Here is a 21,111-nt window from a genome sequence, read left to right as displayed (position 1 = left end):
ACAGTCAAAACAACACCGCGACACAACTCTTGCTATAACAAATTGCATGAGCCACTGTATCCACCACAGTGGTGTTGGACATCCATACTGACACATCTACAATCTCCAGCTGCACACTGTTGCCTTCTATTGCACTGTGTTGATTAGGAGTGTCACATCCATCTAAAGATGGCTTTCAGGCTCACGGATCCCCTGTATCAGGCCGTTCACACTATGGGTGTGTTCCAAATGGCACCCTATTTTAACTATAGTGCACTTCTTTTCACCAGCCTTATGGGCCTTGGTCAAAAGTAGTGCACCGTGAAATGATGATGCCATTTGGGACACAGCCTGTATCAGGTACCCGATCAGGCAGACACACAGCAGGAAAGCTCTGCCTTGTGACTCTTCCCAAGAACCCCCACTTGGACCCTTTGTAATAAAAATGACACAAGGGATGGTTCTGGGGGGAGCGGGAGAAGATCGGTCTTCATCTGCAGGATGATGCCGAGAGCTAGCGTGTCATTTCTTTGACCTCTGAACTCCCTGCAGGACGATCGGTCACTGCCACAGTTCCTCCAATGAGCTCAGAGTTCGCTAAATTAACTGCTACTGCTCTGTGTTGGACTTAAACGGCAAGTTTGAACAGAACTTAATTTACAAAAGGCGTCCATTTTCATAAAATTACAATTTTATTACAAAAAAATAAAAATAAATCGCTAATGACAAATCAACAAAACAGTCATACAGAACATAAATAGTTCCCTTGCTGCCAGACATACTCAAATAACGCAATGGATGACATATTTACAGAACTGTTCTCAGTGCAGTCTAGATTATTATAGCTCTACGGCAGTGGTCATCAAGTCCTTGGTCCTGGAGAGCTACAGGGTGTGATAATGCTGGGTTGGAACAAAGGTCTGTACTCCTCTAACGCTCCAGGACCTGAGCTGGTGACCGCGGGTAAATATAGGTTTTTGCTTGATTCATTTGCAACCTCTATCCTCATCTCCTCTGATCTTTTAAAATGTGTTTGGAGGAGGTGGCAAGGAATGAAGGAAGGACTAAGGAGATGCTGGGTGAAGTCTAAACCAAAATGAAGCCTTCACTCTTAAGAGTATCCATTTTAAAAAGCCGAGCTTCACCACATTGGGGTACATGCAGACAGGATCAGTGATCAATGTGTTGACTGGGATGGTCTTAGTGTCCGTGTATCGGAATGATCAAGTGAAAAAGATCCCAAAAAGAGCGGCATAATCGACATGACAGGGTTGAGGGTAACGATAGTTGTTTTTCACTTTGGTCCTGAAACGAGAGAAAACAGGTTGTAAACAGTTGAACTTGGATACTCGAGGCAGTCAGTGTTACATTTTTATGTGGCCCTGAGATACATGCAGTAAAATGTACTGAGAGACTGAAGAACTGTAGAGGTGTGGATGAAGACTTCATCGCTCTCTCTCTCTATTTGTCTGAGCGTAAACACTCAAGGGCTTGTAATGGACTCCACATGTGTATAATTGAACCCAACACCCCCGTCACCACAAACACACTGCAGCTTCTATAATGCTAACCAGAGACACAGACAACAGAGTGGGAGAGAGAAGGGAGAGCTGAAATCTTGGAGACTTAAAAATGTAGATATTTTGTTGTTGTTGACAAACTGTGTGAAAGGGTGTGTGACTCTCGTTGCTCTGTGGTAGAGCTCAACCAATGAGGGACACCTATGCCAGGTATAATAACTGCACTCTCACGACCCTTTTCCCCCTCAGTCCTGAAGTGCCACCCTCCCCAAACATTTACTTAGCAGGCTGACATTAAAAATTCCCTCCCCAGGGTAGAAGGTCCGTCCTGGAGTACCAGAGAGGGGGGGGGGGGGGGCCAAGTTGTCCTTGGCTGGGTGTTTGCCTTTGCCCCCCATAGGTCATACAAGCTACAGAGTGATGCAAAACCACACATCCTTGGGATCTGGTTCACTTTTAGTGTTTGAGCCGTTCAGAGTTTGTCTTTCCACTTGACTGTGTACATGTCATTTTGTATTTTATTTAACTCTGCAAGTCAGTTAAGAACAAATTCTTATTTACAACGATGTCCTAGGAACAGTGGGTTAACTGCCTTGTTCAGGGGCAGAACGACAGATATTGGGTTGTTCATTTCTGGGAACGTTCAATAGATTGGAAGGATGTAGAAGGCCAAAACATCAATCTTTTAAACTTGTCTAATAAAAACTAGAGTGTTGTGAACTTCTCAATAGATTCCCTGGTTTCCCTGAAATCCCAGTTGGAGGATTCATAGAATTATGATGTAATAAGCAGGAAATCCAGAATCCTCCAGCTACGACTTCTGGAAAACCAGGGCATTTATTGAAAGTTAGAGAATTTCGCAACACTTTACAGATGTAATAATTAGACAATCAAATGTACATTAATACAGGGGCAGGTGGAAAGAAAAACTGTTACACAGTGAATAATCATTTGTGGACAGACTACGTAATATATGTTGAAAGGTACAAAACATTAGGAACATCTGCTCTTTCCATGAAATAGACTAACCAGGTGAATCCAGGTGAAAGCTATGATCCCATAGGGCCTCCCGTGTGGCGCAGTGGTCTGTGCCACCAGAAATTATGGGTTTGAGCCCAGGCTCTGTCGCAGCCGGCCGCGACCGGGAGGCCCATGGGGCGGTCACTTCAATCACTTCAATCAGTGTAGATGAAGGGGAGGAGACAGGTTAAAGAAGGATTTTTAAGCCTTTAGACAAGTATGTGTGCTATTCAGAGGGTGAATGGGCAAGACAAAAGTGCCTTTGAACGGGGTATGGTAGTAGGTGCACCGGTATGAGTGTGTCAAGAACTGCAACACTACTGGGTTTTTCATGCTCAACAGTTTCCTGTGTGTATCAAGAATGGTCCACCACCCAAAGGACATCCAGCCAACTTGACAACAGTGGGAAGCATTGGAGTCAACATGGGCCAGCATCCCTGTGGAACGCTTTCGACACCTTGTAGAGTTCATGCCCCGACCAATTGAGGCTGTTCTGTCGGCAAAAGGGGGTGCAACTCAATATTAGGAAGGTGTCCCTAATGTGTTGTACACAGAGTACATGTAAATGGTAGCTGATGATGTTACATACAATTTTAGTTCTGAGTTTCCACAATTACACAGGGAATGACTCACCGAAGCCTATTGTATGTCTAACTAACATGTTACTAGTGTAGCTACCTTCAGGGAGACATCTGGGTTCTTCTGTAAGTCTCATTGGTGATGGAGAGGCGTGTGAGTCTGGCACCGTAGTAGTCCACTATGTAGTCAGACTTATCTGACGGACCCACAATCTAAAGGAAGGAACGAGAAGAGACATCAGGGTACAGACGGTGAAAACCTAGGTACAGCAGGTAACACATATCTGGCAATCACAGCTGAGGGGGAGCAGTGACAGCACTCCACCTACTAGACTCTAGACCAACAGCACTCCACCTACTAGACTCTAGACCAACAGCACTCCACCTACTAGACTCTAGACCAACAGCACTCCACCTACTAGACTCTAGACCAACAGCACTCCACCTACTAGACTCTAGACCAACAGCACTCCACCTACTAGACTCTAGACCAACAGCACTCCACCTACTAGACTCTAGACCAACAGCACTCCACCTACTAGACTCTAGACCAACAGCACTCCACCTACTAGACTCTAGACCAACAGCACTCCACCTACTAGACTCTAGACCAACAGCACTCCACCTACTAGACTCTAGACCAACAGCACTCCACCTACTAGACTCTAGACCAACAGCACTCCACCTACTAGACTCCAGACCAACAGCACTCCACCTACTAGACTCTAGACCAACAGCACTCCACCTACTAAACTCCAGACCAACAGCACTCCACCTACTAGACTCCAGACCAACAGCACTCCACCTACTGGACTCTAGACCAACAGCACTCCATCTACTGGACTCTAGACCAACAGCACTCCACCTACTGGACTCTAGACCAACAGCACTCCACCTACTAGACTCTAGACCAACAGCACTCCACCTACTAGACTCTAGACCAACAGCACTCCACCTACTGGACTCCAGACCAACAGCACTCCACCTACTGGACTCCAGACCAACTTCAGCTCGGCTACCACTCAACTATGATGCATTCCAGCCTATATTTAATCCATAGCAGGTAGTGGCTTTAGTGATTGGGTTTTCAGAAGTGGGTTTGATTTTCACAACAACGTATGCCGGCCTGGAAACCCACTACCTTGTATTATTTAATCCCGTGCCTGACACACAGCTCCCTCCATTCACATTCCATCTATCTATCTATCACATCTGTCTAGCTCCTCCTCTGCCCAGTTTGAGAGTAAATTGGAAAATTCCCCAACATCATTCATCTGGTGTGGACCTCGGTCTTTCGATAGAGAGAAAGAGAGAAAGAGAGAGAGAAGCCTCAAACAAATGCTGTCCGGTTTCCTTTCCTCAAGCCCCGTCCAGCCAGAATCTATTAATAATAATTCCATTAGTTCAACTTCTCAAAAATGCATTTGCCCGCTCCGACGTTGCGCTTAGTCGCAATAGTTAGTCTTTCAAATATAGGGCAACGCCTCGCGGGAAGTTTAAATAGCTTCTCCGGACACGCAGAACTATTTATCAAAAGTGTCACTTTTACAAAAGGTGAGCGAGCCCAGACGCAGCGTATACACCTAATTGACAATGTAAGTGTTGCGCTGGGGCGTGCCAGCCAAAGCAGCATAAAAGCATTCCTCTCTCAGGGCCAGTAATACATTAGGAGAACAATAAACAGTGTGACGGTCGCCTCGTTTAATCAAAGTGGCCTAACGGACGCTGCTGCCATTTTCAGATGAAATAGCGACTTTATACAGGCCTGCTACACAGTGGGATGTAGTGTAGAACTGGAGAGGAAGAGGAAGGGGTTAAATAGAGGAAGAGGGGTATTCTGTTTCTTTGAAGGGTGTATCATGATGTGTGTTTTGGTCTCAGATGTGATACAGGGTGACTCCAGCAGCATAGGCCTTTGTTGAAATATTATTCAAGATGAAGGCATACAGTCCTAAAACTACACACACCACCACTAGTCTATATGACAAACTAATATATTTTTTCAAGGAACACGAGAAAAAAAATGAATCCCAAACAAATAAGCCTACTTTTCATTATAAATACATCCCACCATGTTGACTGAGTTAAAGCTGAAGGTCTGCTCTATATGCGTGCCGATGCTTGTCGTATTCATTAGTCAAATCAAATCGCATTAGTCACATGCACCGAATACAACAGGTGTTGACCTTAGTGAAATGCTTACTTACGAGCCCCTAACCAACAATGTAGTTAACAAAAATACGGATAAGAATAAGAAATAAAAGTGGGGTACGAGTACAGAGTCAATGTGTGGGGGCACCGGTTAGTTTAAAGTATGTACATGTAGGTAGAGTTATTAAAGTGACTGTGCATAGATGATAACAACAGAGAGTAGCAGCGGTGTAAAGGGGGGGGGGGGGGGGGGGGGCAATGCAATAGTTTGGGTATCCATTTGATTAGATGTTCAGGAGTCTTATGGCTTGGGGTTAGAAGCTGTTTAGAAGCCTATTGGACCGGGACTCAGCGCTCCGGAACTGCTTGCCGTGCGGTAGCAGAGTGTGGCTGGAGTCTCTGACAATTTTTAGGGCCTTCCTCTGACACCGCCTGGCGGTGGCCCAAGTGGTGTACTAGGCCGTACGCATTACCCTCTGTAGTGCCTTGCGGTGGAGGCAGAGCAATTGCCGTACCAGGCAGTGATGCAACCATGCTCTCGATGTTGGAGCTGAATAACCTTTTGATGCCAAATCCAGTTGCAGAGGGGGGTGTTTAGTCCCAGGGTCCTTAGCATAGTGATGAGATTTGAGGACACTATGGTGTTGAACGCTGAGCTGTAGTCAATGAATAGCATCCTCACGTAGGTATTCCTTTTGTCCAGGTAGGTACGGGCAGTGTTGAGGCCAATAGTGATAGAGATGGCAGGAAGCTTGGCCCCAGTGATGTACTGGACTGTTCGCACTACCCTCTGTAGCGCCTTGCGGTCGGAGGCCGAGCAGTTGCCGTACCAGGCAGTGATGCAACCATGCTCTCAATGGTGCAGCTTTAGAACCTTTTGAGGATCTGAGGACCCATGACAAGTATCTTTTCAGCCTCCTGAGGGGGAATAGGTTTTGTTGTGCCCTCTTCACAACTGTCTTGGTGTGTTTGGACCATGTTAGTTTGTTGGTGATGTGGACACAAAGGAACTTGAAGCCCTCAACCTGCTCCACTCCAGCCCCATCGATGAGAATGGGGGCGTGCTTGGTCCTCTTTTTCCTGTAGTCTACAATCATCTACTTTGTCTTGATCACATTGACGGAGAGGTTGTTGTCCTGGCACCACACGGCCTACCTCTAAGTCCTCCTCCCTATAGGCTGTCTCATCGTTGTCGGTGATCAGGCCTACCACTGTTGTGTCATCGGCAAATTTAATGATGGTGGTGTAGTCGTGCCTGGCCATGCAGTCGTGGCTGAACAGGGAGTACAGGAGGGGACTAGACACGCACCCCTGAGGGGCTCTTGTGTTGAGGATCAGCGTGGAGGATGTGTTGTTACCTACCCTTACCACCTGGGGGTGGCCCTTCAGGAAGTCCAGGATCCAGTTGCAGAGGGAGGTGTCCTTAGCTTAGTGATGAGCTTTGAGGACAATATGGTGCTGAACGCTGAGCTGTAGTCAATGAATAGCATTCTCACATAGGTGTTCCTTTTGTCCAGATGGGAAAGGGCAGTGTGGAGTGTAATAGAGATTGCATCATCTGTGAATCTGTTGGGGCGGTATGCAAATTGGAGTGGGTCTAGGGTTTCTGGGATAATGGTGTTGATGTGAGCCAGGACCAGCCTTTCAAAGCACTTCATGGCTACAGACGTGAGTGCTACGGGTCAATAGTCATTTAGGCAGGTTACCTTAGTGTTCTTGGGCACAAGGACTATGGTGGTCTGCTTAAAACATGTTGGCATTACAGACTTGGACAGGGAGAGGTTGAAAATGTCAGTGAAGACACTTGCTAGTTGGTCAGCACATGCTCGCAGTACACGTCCTGGTAATCCATCTGGTCCTGCGGCCTTGTGAATGTTGACCTGTTTAAAGGTCTTACTCACATTGGCTCTGGAGAGGGTGATCACACAGTTTTCCAGAACAACAGGTGCTCCCATGCATGTTTGTGTTATTTGCCTTGAAGCGAGCATATAAGTAGTTTAGGTCGTCTGGTAGGCTCGTGTCACTGGGCACCTCTCGGCTATGCTTCCCTTTTTAGGCTGTAATGGTTTGCAAGTCCTGCCACATCCAACGAACATCATGGCCGATGTAGTACGATTCAATCTTAGTCCTGTATTGACGCTTTGCCTGTTTGATGGTTCTTTGGAGGGAATAGCGGGTCCGGGTTAGAGACCTGCTCCTTGAAAGCGGCAGCTCTATCCTTTAGCTCAGTGCGGCTGTTGCCTGTAATGCATGGCTTCTGTTTGGGGTATGTACGTACGGTCACTGTGGGGACGACATCATCGATGCAGTTATTGATTAAGCCAGTGACCGATGTGGTGTACTCCTCAATGCCATCGGAAGAATCCCATAACATATTCCAGTGGTCGAGTCACTGGTGGTTCCTGCTTTAATTTTTTGCGAGGGAGAGCTTTGTATGCGTCTCTGTGTGTGGAGTAGAGGGGGTCAATTTTTTCCCCTTCTGGTTGCACATTTAACATGCTGATAGAAATTTGGTTAAACGGATTTAAGTTGGATTCACTGGTTCCCCAATGAGGATGGAGAGGGGTAAGAGGGGTGAGGCCCTAACAGGGTGAAAAATGGATTGGCTTCTCTCCCTGTCAGGCTCTGTGGACTAAACAGGTTAGGGGGGTCCTGGGGGAACGAGGGACGGGGGGGAGAGAAGCCCTTCTGCGAAAACAAACCAGTCTCATTAACCCCCATTTATAGAGAGCTTAGTGCTGAAAAGAGCAGAGGGCTGCGGCTGCACTGATTGAGACACAGGTTCCCTCTGAATACAAACAGACATTCACGCAAGCACACACACACTCCTCCTGACTGGCTTGGCTATGCTTCTGCGCAATGTTCCATGGTTTACTCTGATTGGAGTGTGTGAAGCATGACCATTGTAGCAAAGCCCAGGCTGCTCTGTGATGAACAAAATGTGCTCCACTTCATTGATTACCATCACTGTTAGTGGGAGAAAGAGCTACGGTTTATACATGAGACTGTGCCCAAATTGAGCAACTTGTTTTTGAAATCTTAGAAGTTGTTTTGAAATCATACAATTATCAAACTTGCATGAAATCCATCCGATTCTGATATCACAGTTGTTCCCTAACTCACTTTGCAGTGTAACCCAACTCAACTTTTGTGTCTTGTGACCAACCAATGTAATCATCAGCTGTGACCCAATAGGAGTCAGCTTCTACCCAACATTAGGGAAACACTGACCTAACCCACCCTTGTCATCAACACACCACATAAACCATTCCTTTCATGGTTACTGTGAAAAGAGCATCTTCACAGACATAACCAACAGATAAGAGGGCTTACTTAACAGCTCTGTGTTCCACAGCTGTCCCCTGAACGCCACTCACCTGCATTGAGATCAACATGAAATCCACCAAGCTCCCAATCCCACAGAAGCCAACTGTGCAGAATTTGAGCAGCCCTAGAGAGAGAGAGACATGTTGGAGTTAAATAGGTTGTAAAACAGGGAGGCCTCTCCAACCGTGTTACTGGAGAGCTACCCTCCTGTAGGTTTACACCGGGGCTCTCCAACCGTGTTACTGGAGAGCTACCCTCCTGTAGGTTTACACCGGGGCTCTCCAACCGTGTTACTGGAGAGCTACCCTCCTGTAGGTTTACACCAGGGCTCTCCAACCGTGTTACTGGAGAGCTACCCTCCTGTAGGTTTACACCGGGGCTCTCCAACCGTGTTACTGGAGAGCTACCCTCCTGTAGGTTTACACCGGGGCTCTCCAACCGTGTTACTGGAGAGCTACCCTCCTGTAGGTTTACACCGGTGCTCTCCAACCGTGTTACTGGAGAGCTACCCTCCTGTAGGTTTACACCGGGGCTCTCCAACCGTGTTATTGGAGAGCTACCCTCCTGTAGGTTTACACCGGGGCTCTCCAACCGTGTTACTGGAGAGCTACCCTCCTGTAGGTTTACACCGGGGCTCTCCAACCGTGTTACTGCAGAGCTACCCTCCTGTAGGTTTACACCGGGGCTCTCCAACCGTGTTACTGGAGAGCTACCCTCCTGTAGGTTTCACACCGGGGCTCTCCAACCGTGTTACTGGAGAGCTACCCTCCTGTAGGTTTACACCGGGGCTCTCCAACCGTGTTACTGGAGAGCTACCCTCCTGTAGGTTTACACCGGGGCTCTCCAACCGTGTTACTGGAGAGCTACCCTCCTGTAGGTTTCACACCGGGGCTCTCCAACCGTGTTACTGGAGAGCTACCCTCCTGTAGGTTTACACCAGGGCTCTCCAACCGTGTTATTGGAGAGCTACCCTCCTGTAGGTTTACACCAGGGCTCTCCAACCGTGTTACTGGAGAGCTACCCTCCTGTAGGTTTACACCAGGGCTCTCCAACCGTGTTACTGGAGAGCTACCCTCCTGTAGGTTTCACACCGGGGCTCTCCAACCGTGTTACTGGAGAGCTACCCTCCTGTAGGTTTCACACCAGGGCTCTCCAACCGTGTTATTGGAGAGCTACCCTCCTGTAGGTTTACACCAGGGCTCTCCAACCGTGTTACTGGAGAGCTACCCTCCCGCAGGTTTTCGCTCCAACCGCAGCTGTAACTAACCTGATTCACCTTCTGAATCTGCTAATTATTAGAATCCGGTGCGCTAGACTGGTTGAGTGTAAACCTATAGGACCGTAGCTCTCCAGGAACAGGGTTGGAGAGCCCTGGTATAAAGCTTTATGGGGTACTCCATGCCTCTTTAAAGTTGGCATAAATTAATCATAATTTGCTAGCTATTGTGTGAGGCGACTGGGCAAGGTTTCAGTTTATTCCCCATGTTCGGTTCCAACTTTGCCCATGTGTGGCTGAATGGGAAATTAACTTGCGAGGCAAAGGTGAACGATACTGAACTCTTTGACTGCTGAGCGGCGGAGTGGAGAGGCTATGTGGGTGTGTGGGTATTGGGTGTGTGGGTATTGGGTGTGTGGGTATTGGGTGTGTGGGTATTGGGTGTTTAGTTGTTTGCTGCCTGATTTGCTTTCAGAGGGAAATCGTGCCAAGTCAACTTTGTGTCCAAAACAACTTTGAGGATTGGGAATAACAGGTCTTTATCGTTGAGAGGAGCAGAGAAGAGTAAACATGAATTTGTGCAACTGAGCCGCTGTGAGCAGCTGAGGGTGTGAATTGGATGTATGAAAACACAGAGCACGGCGAGCAGGTCATTCAACTAAACACATCATCCTGTTAACATTCACACGGTCACTAGCTTACGACATAACTATGTAACATAACTTTAAGGTAGATCCGGAGATGACACTACTGCATGTCGGGGCGTACTCACTGCATCACTGGGCAATGACTACTGGCACTCACTAGCTCACTGACACACACACGCACGTACACACACACACACAGCTAAACCACAGAGAATCTGAATTGCAGGCAAATTATGGAAACACCAACTCCAAATAATTGTTAACACTATTGTAAATTGCTCCATTGGGAGGTAACAGGGGTAGCTTTGTTGATTCCAGGGTGGACGTTTTTAAAAACGATGCCAGTCGGGTGGCTACTCTACAAAGCAGAAGCCCACTTAATAAGCCACCGTTCCATGGTGATGCCCAAGCCAACCGTGCCAAACCAGGCCAGGTGTTGCTCAGTGCAGCCTCTAAAGCCGGCTCATGCCTGTCCTCAGTGTGGCTCTGCGATGCCAAAGTACTCCATGCTAGTTGGAAAAACTAAACCCCCCCCCCCCCCAAAAGAAAACAAGGCAGGGCTTTCAGCCACCAGACACTTTGTAATCTTGCAGGTGCCTAATTAAGAACAAGAATAAAGGAAAGGGAAGAAACAGCAGTGTTTCACTCCAGTGTCTGAGTTTACCACTGTTTTATAATGTCATGTAATAGTGGTTTCTTTCAGGTCCTCACAGGAAGTAGTGACCCTCTGTTTCTTATAAACCTGCTTCATTGATTAATGCTCAACTTTGATAAATGGTCTACTTTATACTAATCCACAAACATGCAAGTTGCGTTTCTGTCCAAAACCAGTAGATCTTTTCAAACTGTCTAATATGAATAAATCCAATAAATGAATGGGTAGCTAGTCATGCATTTCAACATGTGTTCTTCCTTTTTTTTACAAAAACAATTACAAAGAAAATCTTTCATTGTATTTAGACCGGTTTGTTAGCAGCAGATAGGATTTGAAAATGAATCTACTTATAAATATAATATAAATTCATCCATTGCACCCCCATGTCAGTTATTGAACAGCAATAACAACAGTCAGACTGTACCTAAAGCTGGGTATCCCAAGTAGAAGCGATCTGCTCCTAACCATCCCAGGAAGAGCGACAGGGCCACCGCTACTTTGTAGGAGTACCCGCTCCTGTAAGGAAATAACATGCTATCTCAAAACAGTTCAATAATGTTTCACATTTGTACAAAAACATCACATATGATGGTATATGATTTAGCCTAATCAATATCAATTGAAAATAAAACATGTTCAGGGTCATCATAGCTAGAACTTTTTGCTATGGTCTGATACAGACTATACAAAACATTAAGAACACCTGACCAGGTGAATCCAGGTGAAAGCTATGATCCCTTATTGATGTCGCGTGTTAAATTCACTTCAAATCAGTGTAGATGAAGGGGAGGAGACGGCTTAAAGACGGATGTTTAAGCATTTAAACAATTGATACATGGATTGTGTGTGAGCCAGTCAGAGGGTGAAAGGTCAAGACAAAAGATGTAAGTGCCTTTGAACGGGGTGTGGTAGTAGGGGCCTTTGAACAGGGTGTGGTAGTAGGGGCCTTTGAACGGGGTGTGGTAGTAGGGGCCTTTGAACAGGGTGTGGTAGTAGGGGCCTTTGAACGGGGTGTGGTAGTATGGGGCCTTTGAACGGGGTATGGTATATGGGGCCTTTGAACGGGGTATGGTATATGGGGCCTTTGAACGGGGTATGGTAGTAGGGGTCTTTGAATGGGGTATGGTAGTAGGGGCCTTTGAACGGGGTATGGTAGTATGGGGCCTTTGAACGGGGTGTGGTAGTAGGGGCCTTTGAACGGGGTGTGGTAGTAGGGGCCTTTGAACGGGGTGTGGTAGTAGGGGCCTTTGAACGGGGTATGGTAGTATGGGGCCTTTGAACGGGGTATGGTAGTATGGGGCCTTTGAACGGGGTGTGGTAGTAGGGGCCTTTGAACGGGGTGTGGTAGTAGGGGCCTTTGAACGGGGTGTGGTAGTAGGGGCCTTTGAACGGGGTATGGTAGTATGGGGCCTTTGAACGGGGTATGGTAGTATGGGGCCTTTGAACGGGGTGTGGTAGTATGGGGCCTTTGAACGGGGTATGGTATATGGGGCCTTTGAACGGGGTGTGATAGTATGGGGCCTTTGAACGGGGTATGGTAGTAGGGGCCTTTGAACGGGGTATGGTAGTATGGGGCCTTTGAACGGGGTATGGTAGTAGGGGCCTTTGAACGGGGTGTGGTAGTAGGGGCCTTTGAACAGGGTGTGGTAGTAGGGGCCTTTGAACGGGGTATGGTAGTATGGGGCCTTTGAACGGGGTATGGTAGTATGGGGCCTTTGAACGGGGTGTGGTAGTAGGGGCCTTTGAACGGGGTATGGTAGTATGGGGCCTTTGAACGGGGTATGGTGGTATGGGGCCTTTGAACGGGGTATGGTAGTATGGGGCCTTTGAACGGGGTGTGGTAGTAGGGGCCTTTGAACGGGGCATGGTAGTATGGGGCCTTTGAACGGGGTATGGTAGTAGGGGCCTTTGAACGGGGTGTGGTAGTAGGGGCCTTTGAACAGGGTGTGGTAGTAGGGGCCTTTGAACAGGGTGTGGTAGTAGGGGCCTTTGAACGGGGTGTGGTAGTATGGGGCCTTTGAACGGGGTATGGTAGTAGGGGCCTTTGAACGGGGTATGGTAGTAGGGGCCTTTGAACGGGGTATGGTATATGGGGCCTTTGAACGGGGTGTGGTAGTAGGGGCCTTTGAACGGGGTGTGGTAGTAGGGGCCTTTGAACGGGGTGTGGTAGTAGGGGCCTTTGAACGGGGTGTGGTAGTATGGGGCCTTTGAACGGGGTGTGGTAGTATGGGGCCTTTGAACGGGGTGTGGTAGTAGGGTCCTTTGAACGGGGTGTGGTAGTATGAGGCCTTTGAACGGGGTGTGGTAGTATGGGGCCTTTGAACGGGGTGTGGTAGTATGGGGCCTTTGAACGGGGTATGGTAGTATGGGGCCTTTGAACGGGGTATGGTAGTATGGGGCCTTTGAACGGGGTATGGTAGTATGGGGCCTTTGAACGGGGTGTGGTAGTAGGGGCCTTTGAACGGGGTATGGTAGTATGGGGCCTTTGAACGGGGTATGGTAGTATGGGGCCTTTGAACGGGGTGTGGTAGTAGGGGCCTTTGAACGGGGTGTGGTAGTATGAGGCCTTTGAACGGGGTATGGTAGTAGGGGCCTTTGAACGGGGTGTGGTAGTAGGGGCCTTTGAACGGGGTGTGGTAGTATGGGGCCTTTGAACGGGGTGTGGTAGTATGGGGCCTTTGAACGGGGTGTGGTAGTATGGGGCCTTTGAACGGGGTGTGGTAGTATGGGGCCTTTGAACGGGGTGTGGTAGTAGGGTCCTTTGAACGGGGTGTGGTAGTATGAGGCCTTTGAACGGGGTATGGTAGTAGGGGCCTTTGAACAGGGTGTGGTAGTAGGGGCCTTTGAACGGGGTATGGTAGTATGGGGCCTTTGAACGGGGTATGGTAGTAGGGGCCTTTGAACGGGGTGTGGTAGTAGGGGCCTTTGAACAGGGTGTGGTAGTAGGGGCCTTTGAACGGGGTGTGGTAGTAGGGGCCTTTGAACGGGGTGTGGTAGTATGGGGCCTTTGAACGGGGTGTGGTAGTATGGGGCCTTTGAACGGGGTGTGGTAGTAGGGGCCTTTGAACGGGGTGTGGTAGTATGGGGCCTTTGAACGGGGTGTGGTAGTAGGGGCCTTTGAACGGGGTATGGTAGTATGGGGCCTTTGAACGGGGTGTGGTAGTAGGTGCAAGGCATACTGGTTTGTGTCAAGGACTGCAATGTTACTGGGTTTTTCACGCTCAACAGTTTCCTGTGTGTATCAAGAATGGTCCACCACCCAAAGGACATCCAGCCAACTAGACAACTGTGGGAAGCATTGGAGTCAACATGGGCCAGCATCCCTGTGGAACACTTTCGACACCTTGTAGAGTCCATAACCCGACAAATTAAGGCTGTTCTAAGGGCAAAGGGGGTGGAAGTCAATATTAGGAAATTGTTCCTAATGTTTGGCATACTGGGTGTACATGTGCAACACTTCCACAGTGCCTGGTACTGTACATACACATTCCTGCAAGGGAGGCTTTTGTTAAAGCCCACTTCCTCTCCGCTGAATCGAAACTCCGTCCCATTGGACAAGCGGCAGCTGACATTTGGAGAAGGTAGGCATTCCACTGAAAACCACAACAGATGGTTTAGGACAAAGCAACACAGAACAGCAGTTATGTGGGTTTCAATTTGTGTAGATTCTAATGGAAATACACATTGATAAAAGTATTACAAAATATTATGACAGTTAAGAACCAGGACCTAAATGACCTATCAGGGCTACCTATTATAATTTCTTGTCCCTGCAAATTAGTCTTTCAATTTGAGTTAGGCTACGTGGTACCTCCATGCATATACTGTGTCAACTACATTCTAATTCCCAAAGTAGATGGAGAATCTATTAGAACCAATCATTATGGTGGTCCTCTGTAGCTCAGTTGGTAGACCATGACGCTTGCCACACCAGGATAGTGGGTTCTATTCCTGGGACCTTCCGTACGTAAAATGTGTGCATGAAAGACTAATGGTCGTACAAACTCAAAAAGCACAAAAGAGGATTTCACCACCCATCATCTAAGATTGTTCTAAAATAATTGATGTTAGAAACAGATATGATTAGCAATCATTAAGCTCATTGATTGCATCCAAATTGGCCATTTCTCTTTTTAGGATTCATATAATACTCAATAAATATAGTACCTAACATCCAATTTTGGACCGAACTTTGTTCTGACTATGAGTTAGACATTGGTCAACAGCCACCCACGGACTACCCACGCCAATCCCACCCCAACAATTGGTATATAGTATCAGTTCTGTGTCTGACCAGTAGTATGGAGCTGCGGCTCTAAGTGTTGTTTCTTCATACTATTCAATGTATTACCAGGGAATTTGGTGATGTTTGTTTTACCCCTGTTCTTAGAAATTTGTCATTTAAGTTGTTAGGTTAATGTCCCATCTTACATCCGGATATTACCGGATTCTGACCACTAGACGGAGCTGTTCCTACTATTAAGTTAAAGTTTCAAGACCCCCGAACCCCCACCCTCAATGTTAAATGGATAGTTCACCCAAATGACTAAATGACATTGTTTCTTACCCTGTAAGCAGTCTGTTGACAAGGTATGGCAGAAACATATGCTTTGGTTTTGTTGGCCACTGTTTGAAATGCTAACTTCTTAGAATTTGTGCCACAAACCCAATGCAAGTCAATGGTACCTCCATTAGCATTGTCACATGTCATGTTCAAATCATCCTAAAGTATCTAGAAATGTATTGCGTAACTCAATGGATGTTACTTATAGATGGATAGGAAGCGAGAAAATGCTAATATAGATAACATTGACTTGCATTGGATTGGTGCCACAAAATGCTAAAAAGTTACCATTTGAAACAGTGGCCAAGTAAACAAAACCAAAGCATAGGTTGCTGCCATACCCTGTAAGCAGTCTATGGACAAGGTAAGGAAACCAGTGTAACTTTGTAATTTGGGTTAACTATCCCTTTTAACATTGGGGTGGGGGAATTGGAACTGATGCTATATACTCGTTCTTGGGGTGGGATTGGCATGGGGGGGGGTCCGTGGGTGGCTTCTAAAAATGTCTTTGGAATCCTCATGTCTTACTAATTCTTAGAAAAACATAACATACTATATTTATTGAATACTAAATGAATCATACAAATCTTTAAAATAAAAAATAAAAAAAGATGTTTCAGGAATGCTTATCTAACTACAGAAACGATTTCAGAACAATCTGAGATGGTGGGTGCTAAACGCCATATTATTATTACAATGAACAAAAATAAACAACATGCAACAAATTCAAAGATTTTACTGAGTTACCGTTCATATAAGGAAACCAGTCAACTTAAATCCATTAACTAGGCCCTAATCTATGGATTTCACATGACTGGGAATACAGATATGCATCTGTTGGTCACACATACCAACAAAAAAAAAAGTAGGGGCGTGGATCAGAAAAACAGTCAGTATCTGATGAGACCCCCATGTGGTCATGCACACATCTCCATCACATAGAGTTGATCAGGCTGTTGATTGTGGCCAGTGGAATTTTGTCCCACTCCTCTTCAATGGCTGTGCGAAGTTGCTGGATATTGATGGGAACGGGAACTGGAACACGCTGTCGTACACATCGATCCAGAGCATCCCAAACATGCTCAATGGGTGACATGTCTGGTGACAGGTAGCCTAGTGGTTAGTGTGTTGGGTCAATAACAGAAAGGTTGCTGGATCGAATCCCCAAGCAGACAAGGTAAAAATCTGTCATTCTCCCCCTGAACAAGGCAGTTAACCCACTGTTCCGCGGTAGGCTGTCATTGTAAATAAGAATTTGTTCTTTAACTGACTTGCCTAGTCAAATAAAGGTTAAATATATAAAATAAAAATATGCAGGCAATGGAAGAACTGGGACATTTTCAGATTCCAGGAATTGTGTACAGATCCTTGTGACATTGGGCCGTGCATTATCATGCTGCAACATGAGCTGATGGTGGTCGATGAATGGCACGACAATGGGCCTCAGGATCTCTTCACAGTATCTCTGTGCATTCAAATTGCCATTGATAAAATGCAATTGTGTTTGTCGTCTGTAGCTTATGCCTGTCCATACCTTTATCTGACCACCATGGTTACAAAGTTGACATCAGCAAACCGCTCGACCACACGATGCTGTCTGTCACCTGCCCAGGACAGTCGAAACCGGGATTTATCCATGAAGAGCACATTGAAGGTGTGCAGTCTGTTATGATGCCAAACTGCAGTCAGGTCAAGACACTGGTGAGGACAATGAGCACGAAGATGAGCTTCCCAGAGACGGTTTCTGACAGTTTGCGCAGAAATTCTTCAGTTGTGCAAACCCACAGTTTCATCACCTGTCCAGATGGTTGGTCTCATCCCACAGGTGAAGAAAGTGGATGTGAGGGTCCTGGGCTGGCTTGGTTACATGTGTTCTACAGTTGTCAGGCCAACTGGACGTACTGCCAAATTCTCTAAAACACTACTTATGGTCGAGAAATTAACATTAAATTCTCTGGCAACAGCTCTGGTGGACAATCCTACAGTCAGCATGCCAATTGGACGCTCCCTCAAAACTTGATACATCTGTGGCATTGTATTGTGTTCCAAAACTGCACATTTTAGAATGGCCTTTTATTGTTCCCAGCACAAGGTGCATCTGTGTAATGATCATGCTGTTTAATCAGTTTCTTGATATGCCACACCTGTCAGTTGGATGGATTATCTTGACAAAGGAGAAATGCTCACTAACAGGGATGTAAACAAATTTGTTGCCAACATTTGAGAGAAATACGTTTTTTGTGCATTTGGAACATTTCTGGGATATTTTATTTAAGCCCATGAAACCAACACATTACATATTGCGTTAAAATGTTTCTAAAGTATATTATACATCACACAACCAGAACCACTTACCCCAAGCAATCATGTCCTTGCAATTCTCAGGTTCTTGAGTGGCATCATCTATCCTTGGTTCTTTACAAATATACTTGAACAGTATTAAGGCAACAACAAAGTATCAACTGTCATCCACAGCATAGTAGATAATGTAACATGATATCTAACAAATTGTGCTTGTCAGGTTATACAGTACCAGTCAAAAGTTTTGATTTGTTTAGTGTTAAACAAATCAAAATATATTTTAGATTCTTCAAAGTAGCCACCATTTGTCTTGACAGCTTTGCATTCTCTCAACCAGCTTCATCTGGAATGCTTTTCCAACAGTCTTGAAGGAGTTCCCACATATGCTGAGCACTTGCTGGCTGCTTTTCCTTCACTCTGTGGTCCAACTCATCCCAAACCATCTCAATTGGGTTGAGGTCAGGGGATTGTGGAGGCCGGGTCATCTGATGCAGCACAATCACTCTCCTTCTTGGTCAAATAGCCCTTATTTAACCTTTATTTCACTACGCAAGTCAGTTAAGAACAAATTCTTATTTACAATGACGGCCTACCCCGGACGACACTGGGCCAATTATGCGCCGCCCTATTGGACTCCCAATCACGGCTGGTTGTGAATCGAACCAGGGTCTGTAGTAGCGCCTTTAGCACTGAGATGCAGTGCCTTAGACCGCTGCGCCACTCGGGAGTCCTCCATCACTCGCCTTCTTGGAAAAATGATCCTTGCACAGCCTGGATGTGTGTTGGGCCATTGTCCTGTTGAAAAAATAATGATAGTCCCACTAAGCGCAAAACAGATGGGATGGCGTATCGCTGCAGAATGCTGTGGTAGCCATGCTGGTTAAGTGTGCCTTGAATTCTAAATAAATCACTGACAGTATCACCAGCAAAGCACCCCCAAACCTCCTCCTCCATTCTTCACGTGGGAACCTCACATGGAGATAATCCGTTCACCTGCTCTGCGTCTCACAAATACATGGCGGTTGCAACCAAAAAAATAATCAGACCAGAAGACATATTTCCACTGGTCTAATGTCCATTGCTCGTGTTTCTTGGCCCAAGCAAGTCTCCTCTTCTTATGGGTGTCCTTTAGTAGGGGTTACTTTGCAGAAATTCGACCATGAAGGCCTGATTCACACAGTCTCCTCTGAAAAGTTGATGTTGAGATTTTTTTGTTAGTTGAACTCTGAAGTATTTATTTGGGCTGCAATTTCTGAGGCTGTTACTCTAATGAACTTATCCTCTTCCTTTCCTGTGGAGGTCCTCATGAGACAGTTTCATCAGTGCTTGATGGTTTTTGCGACTGCACTTGATGAAACTTTCAAAGTTCCTGAAATTTTCCAGAATGACTGACCTTCATTTCATCAAGTAACAATGGGCTGTTGTTTCTCTGCTTATTTGAGCTGTTCTTGCCATAATATGGACTTTATTTTCTACCAAATAGGGCTATCTTCTGTAAACCACCCCTACCTTGTCACAACACAACTGATTGGCTCAAACACATTAAGAAGGAAATAAACTTTTAACAAGGCACACATGTTAACTGAAATGCATTCCAGTTGGCTACCTCAAGAAGCTGGTTGAGAGAATGTCAAGAGTGTGCAAAGCTGTCATCAAGGCAAAGTGTGGCTACTTTGAAGAATCTAAAATGTGTTATTTCACAGTTATGTCTTCACTATTATTCTACAATGTAAAACAAATAGTAAAACTAAAAAAATGGAATAGGTAGGCATGTCCAAACTTTTGATTGGTACTGTATATTCATCCATTCAGTCATCAGCATCGTTCAAGGGAACATATCCACATGACATTACAAAAATGCATACCAATGAATAATGGTTGACAGAATAGTGGCGTTAGTTATCTATCTTACACATAATGAAACATGCGGTCAATAAAGACCCGAGAACATATCTTGATGAAAAAACAAGACTCTTGCCAAGAGTTAACGTTACATGGAAGATGACTGGTGAATATAGACGAGAAAACATAGCTATACTATTCATCTGTTTCAAAATCGGATTAGTTATATTTTCCAAAAGTACACAACATGCAGGCTTATGTTTGCTAGCTAGCTAAATAAATGCATGCTAACGTCAGTTAGCCAGGTAACATTAGCTAGCTAGCGTGCATGAAAACCCTGTCATATTTTCGTGATTTGCAAGTAATCACGTATAAAAGGATATTGTCCCAGGCGTAGACTTTCACAACTATCGACATCATTTGCGAGAACAAATTGGAAATGGCAATACGTACAGTAAAACAAAATGACCAACGACATGGTCCGTAAAGAGAACAGCCGACTTCCGGGAAACGCCATGTTGACAACGCGCCCACTCGGTCACGTGACATCGTTTTTAAACCTCTGTCTGAGTCCAAAACCAAAACCTTGTGAATTCGTACCAGTAAGACTTGTTTTCAACGTTAAAAGTAGTTTAACTGAAACATCTGAACAGGTTAAGCTATGAGATTGTTACAATGCAAGTGCTCAATAGAAATTAAATTAATGTATCATTGTAGTAGGATAATCTTACCCCATTTGCACACACTGTATATATATATTTTATATTGTGTTATTGACTGTACGTTTGTTTATTACATGTGTAACTCTGTTGTTGTTTGTGTTGCACTGCCTTGCTCTTGGCCAGGTCACAGTTGTAAATGGGAACTTGTTCTCAACTAGCCTACCTGGTTAAATAAAGGTGAAATAAAACAAAAAATTGTATGCAAAAACATGTTAGCTAGCAAATCAGTTTCTGTATCGCAACAGCTGGCTAATGTTAGCTAAATAGAACAGTAGCTGACTCATTTAAATTGGCTGCTACTGACTGTAGCTAGCTGACTCACTGAAGTTAGCGGAACATTTCGAGAAGCTCATTTAAAAGTTGTTTTATGGAGTTATTTGATGTTCAGACTAAGCTCCTGTTAAAGAAAACCTACACTTAAAGCAAAAGTTTAGTTCATAGATTTAGACTAGCTATGCTAGTTCGCTGGACAGAAAGAGATGATGATGTGCACCTGCTGATTGTAAAGCAAAGCAAGTGTTTGCTAACGTTAACTACACCTCTACATTTAGAGGGCTCTCACAGCTTAAACCTTGCTCACAAACAAAGT

At 45.7% G+C, this 21,111-nt stretch overlaps 1 protein-coding gene across 1 annotated transcript; it reads right to left on the bottom strand.

The window, feature by feature from the left end:
- Positions 1-648: 648 nt before the first annotated feature.
- LOC109889065 (TM2 domain-containing protein 1-like) lies at positions 649-20,336 on the bottom strand. Its single transcript, XM_020480229.2, has 7 exons — positions 20,184-20,336; positions 18,013-18,086; positions 14,578-14,686; positions 11,518-11,609; positions 8,626-8,699; positions 3,198-3,310; positions 649-1,284 (listed from the first exon to the last, which is right to left on the bottom strand). Exons 1-6 carry the CDS (start codon positions 20,315-20,317, stop codon positions 3,200-3,202), a joined length of 594 nt encoding a protein of 197 aa, XP_020335818.1. The 5' UTR covers positions 20,318-20,336; the 3' UTR covers positions 649-1,284; positions 3,198-3,199.
- Between the last annotated feature and the right edge of the window lie 775 nt (positions 20,337-21,111).

The sequence above is a fragment of the Oncorhynchus kisutch genome, linkage group LG4 (genome assembly GCF_002021735.2).
Source record: "Oncorhynchus kisutch isolate 150728-3 linkage group LG4, Okis_V2, whole genome shotgun sequence".
NCBI classification, from domain to species: Eukaryota; Metazoa; Chordata; class Actinopteri; order Salmoniformes; family Salmonidae; genus Oncorhynchus; species Oncorhynchus kisutch.
Note: the sequence above shows the minus strand (reverse complement) of the source record. Positions and strands in the feature narration are given on the sequence as shown.

Excerpts from the sequence above, each read along its gene's own strand:
- LOC109889065 (XM_020480229.2), bottom strand. The coding sequence starts at position 20,317 with ATGGCGTTTCCCGGAAGTCGGCTGTTCTCTTTACGGACCATGTCGTTG. Across the intron at positions 18,087-20,183 it reads GAAAGTCTACGCCTGGGACA|GTATATTTGTAAAGAACCAA; the intron begins ATATCCTTTTAT and ends AATACTGTTCAA. Across the intron at positions 11,610-14,577 it reads AGCCTCCCTTGCAGGAATGT|GAGCGGGTACTCCTACAAAG; the intron begins GTATGTACAGTA and ends ATTTCCTTACAG.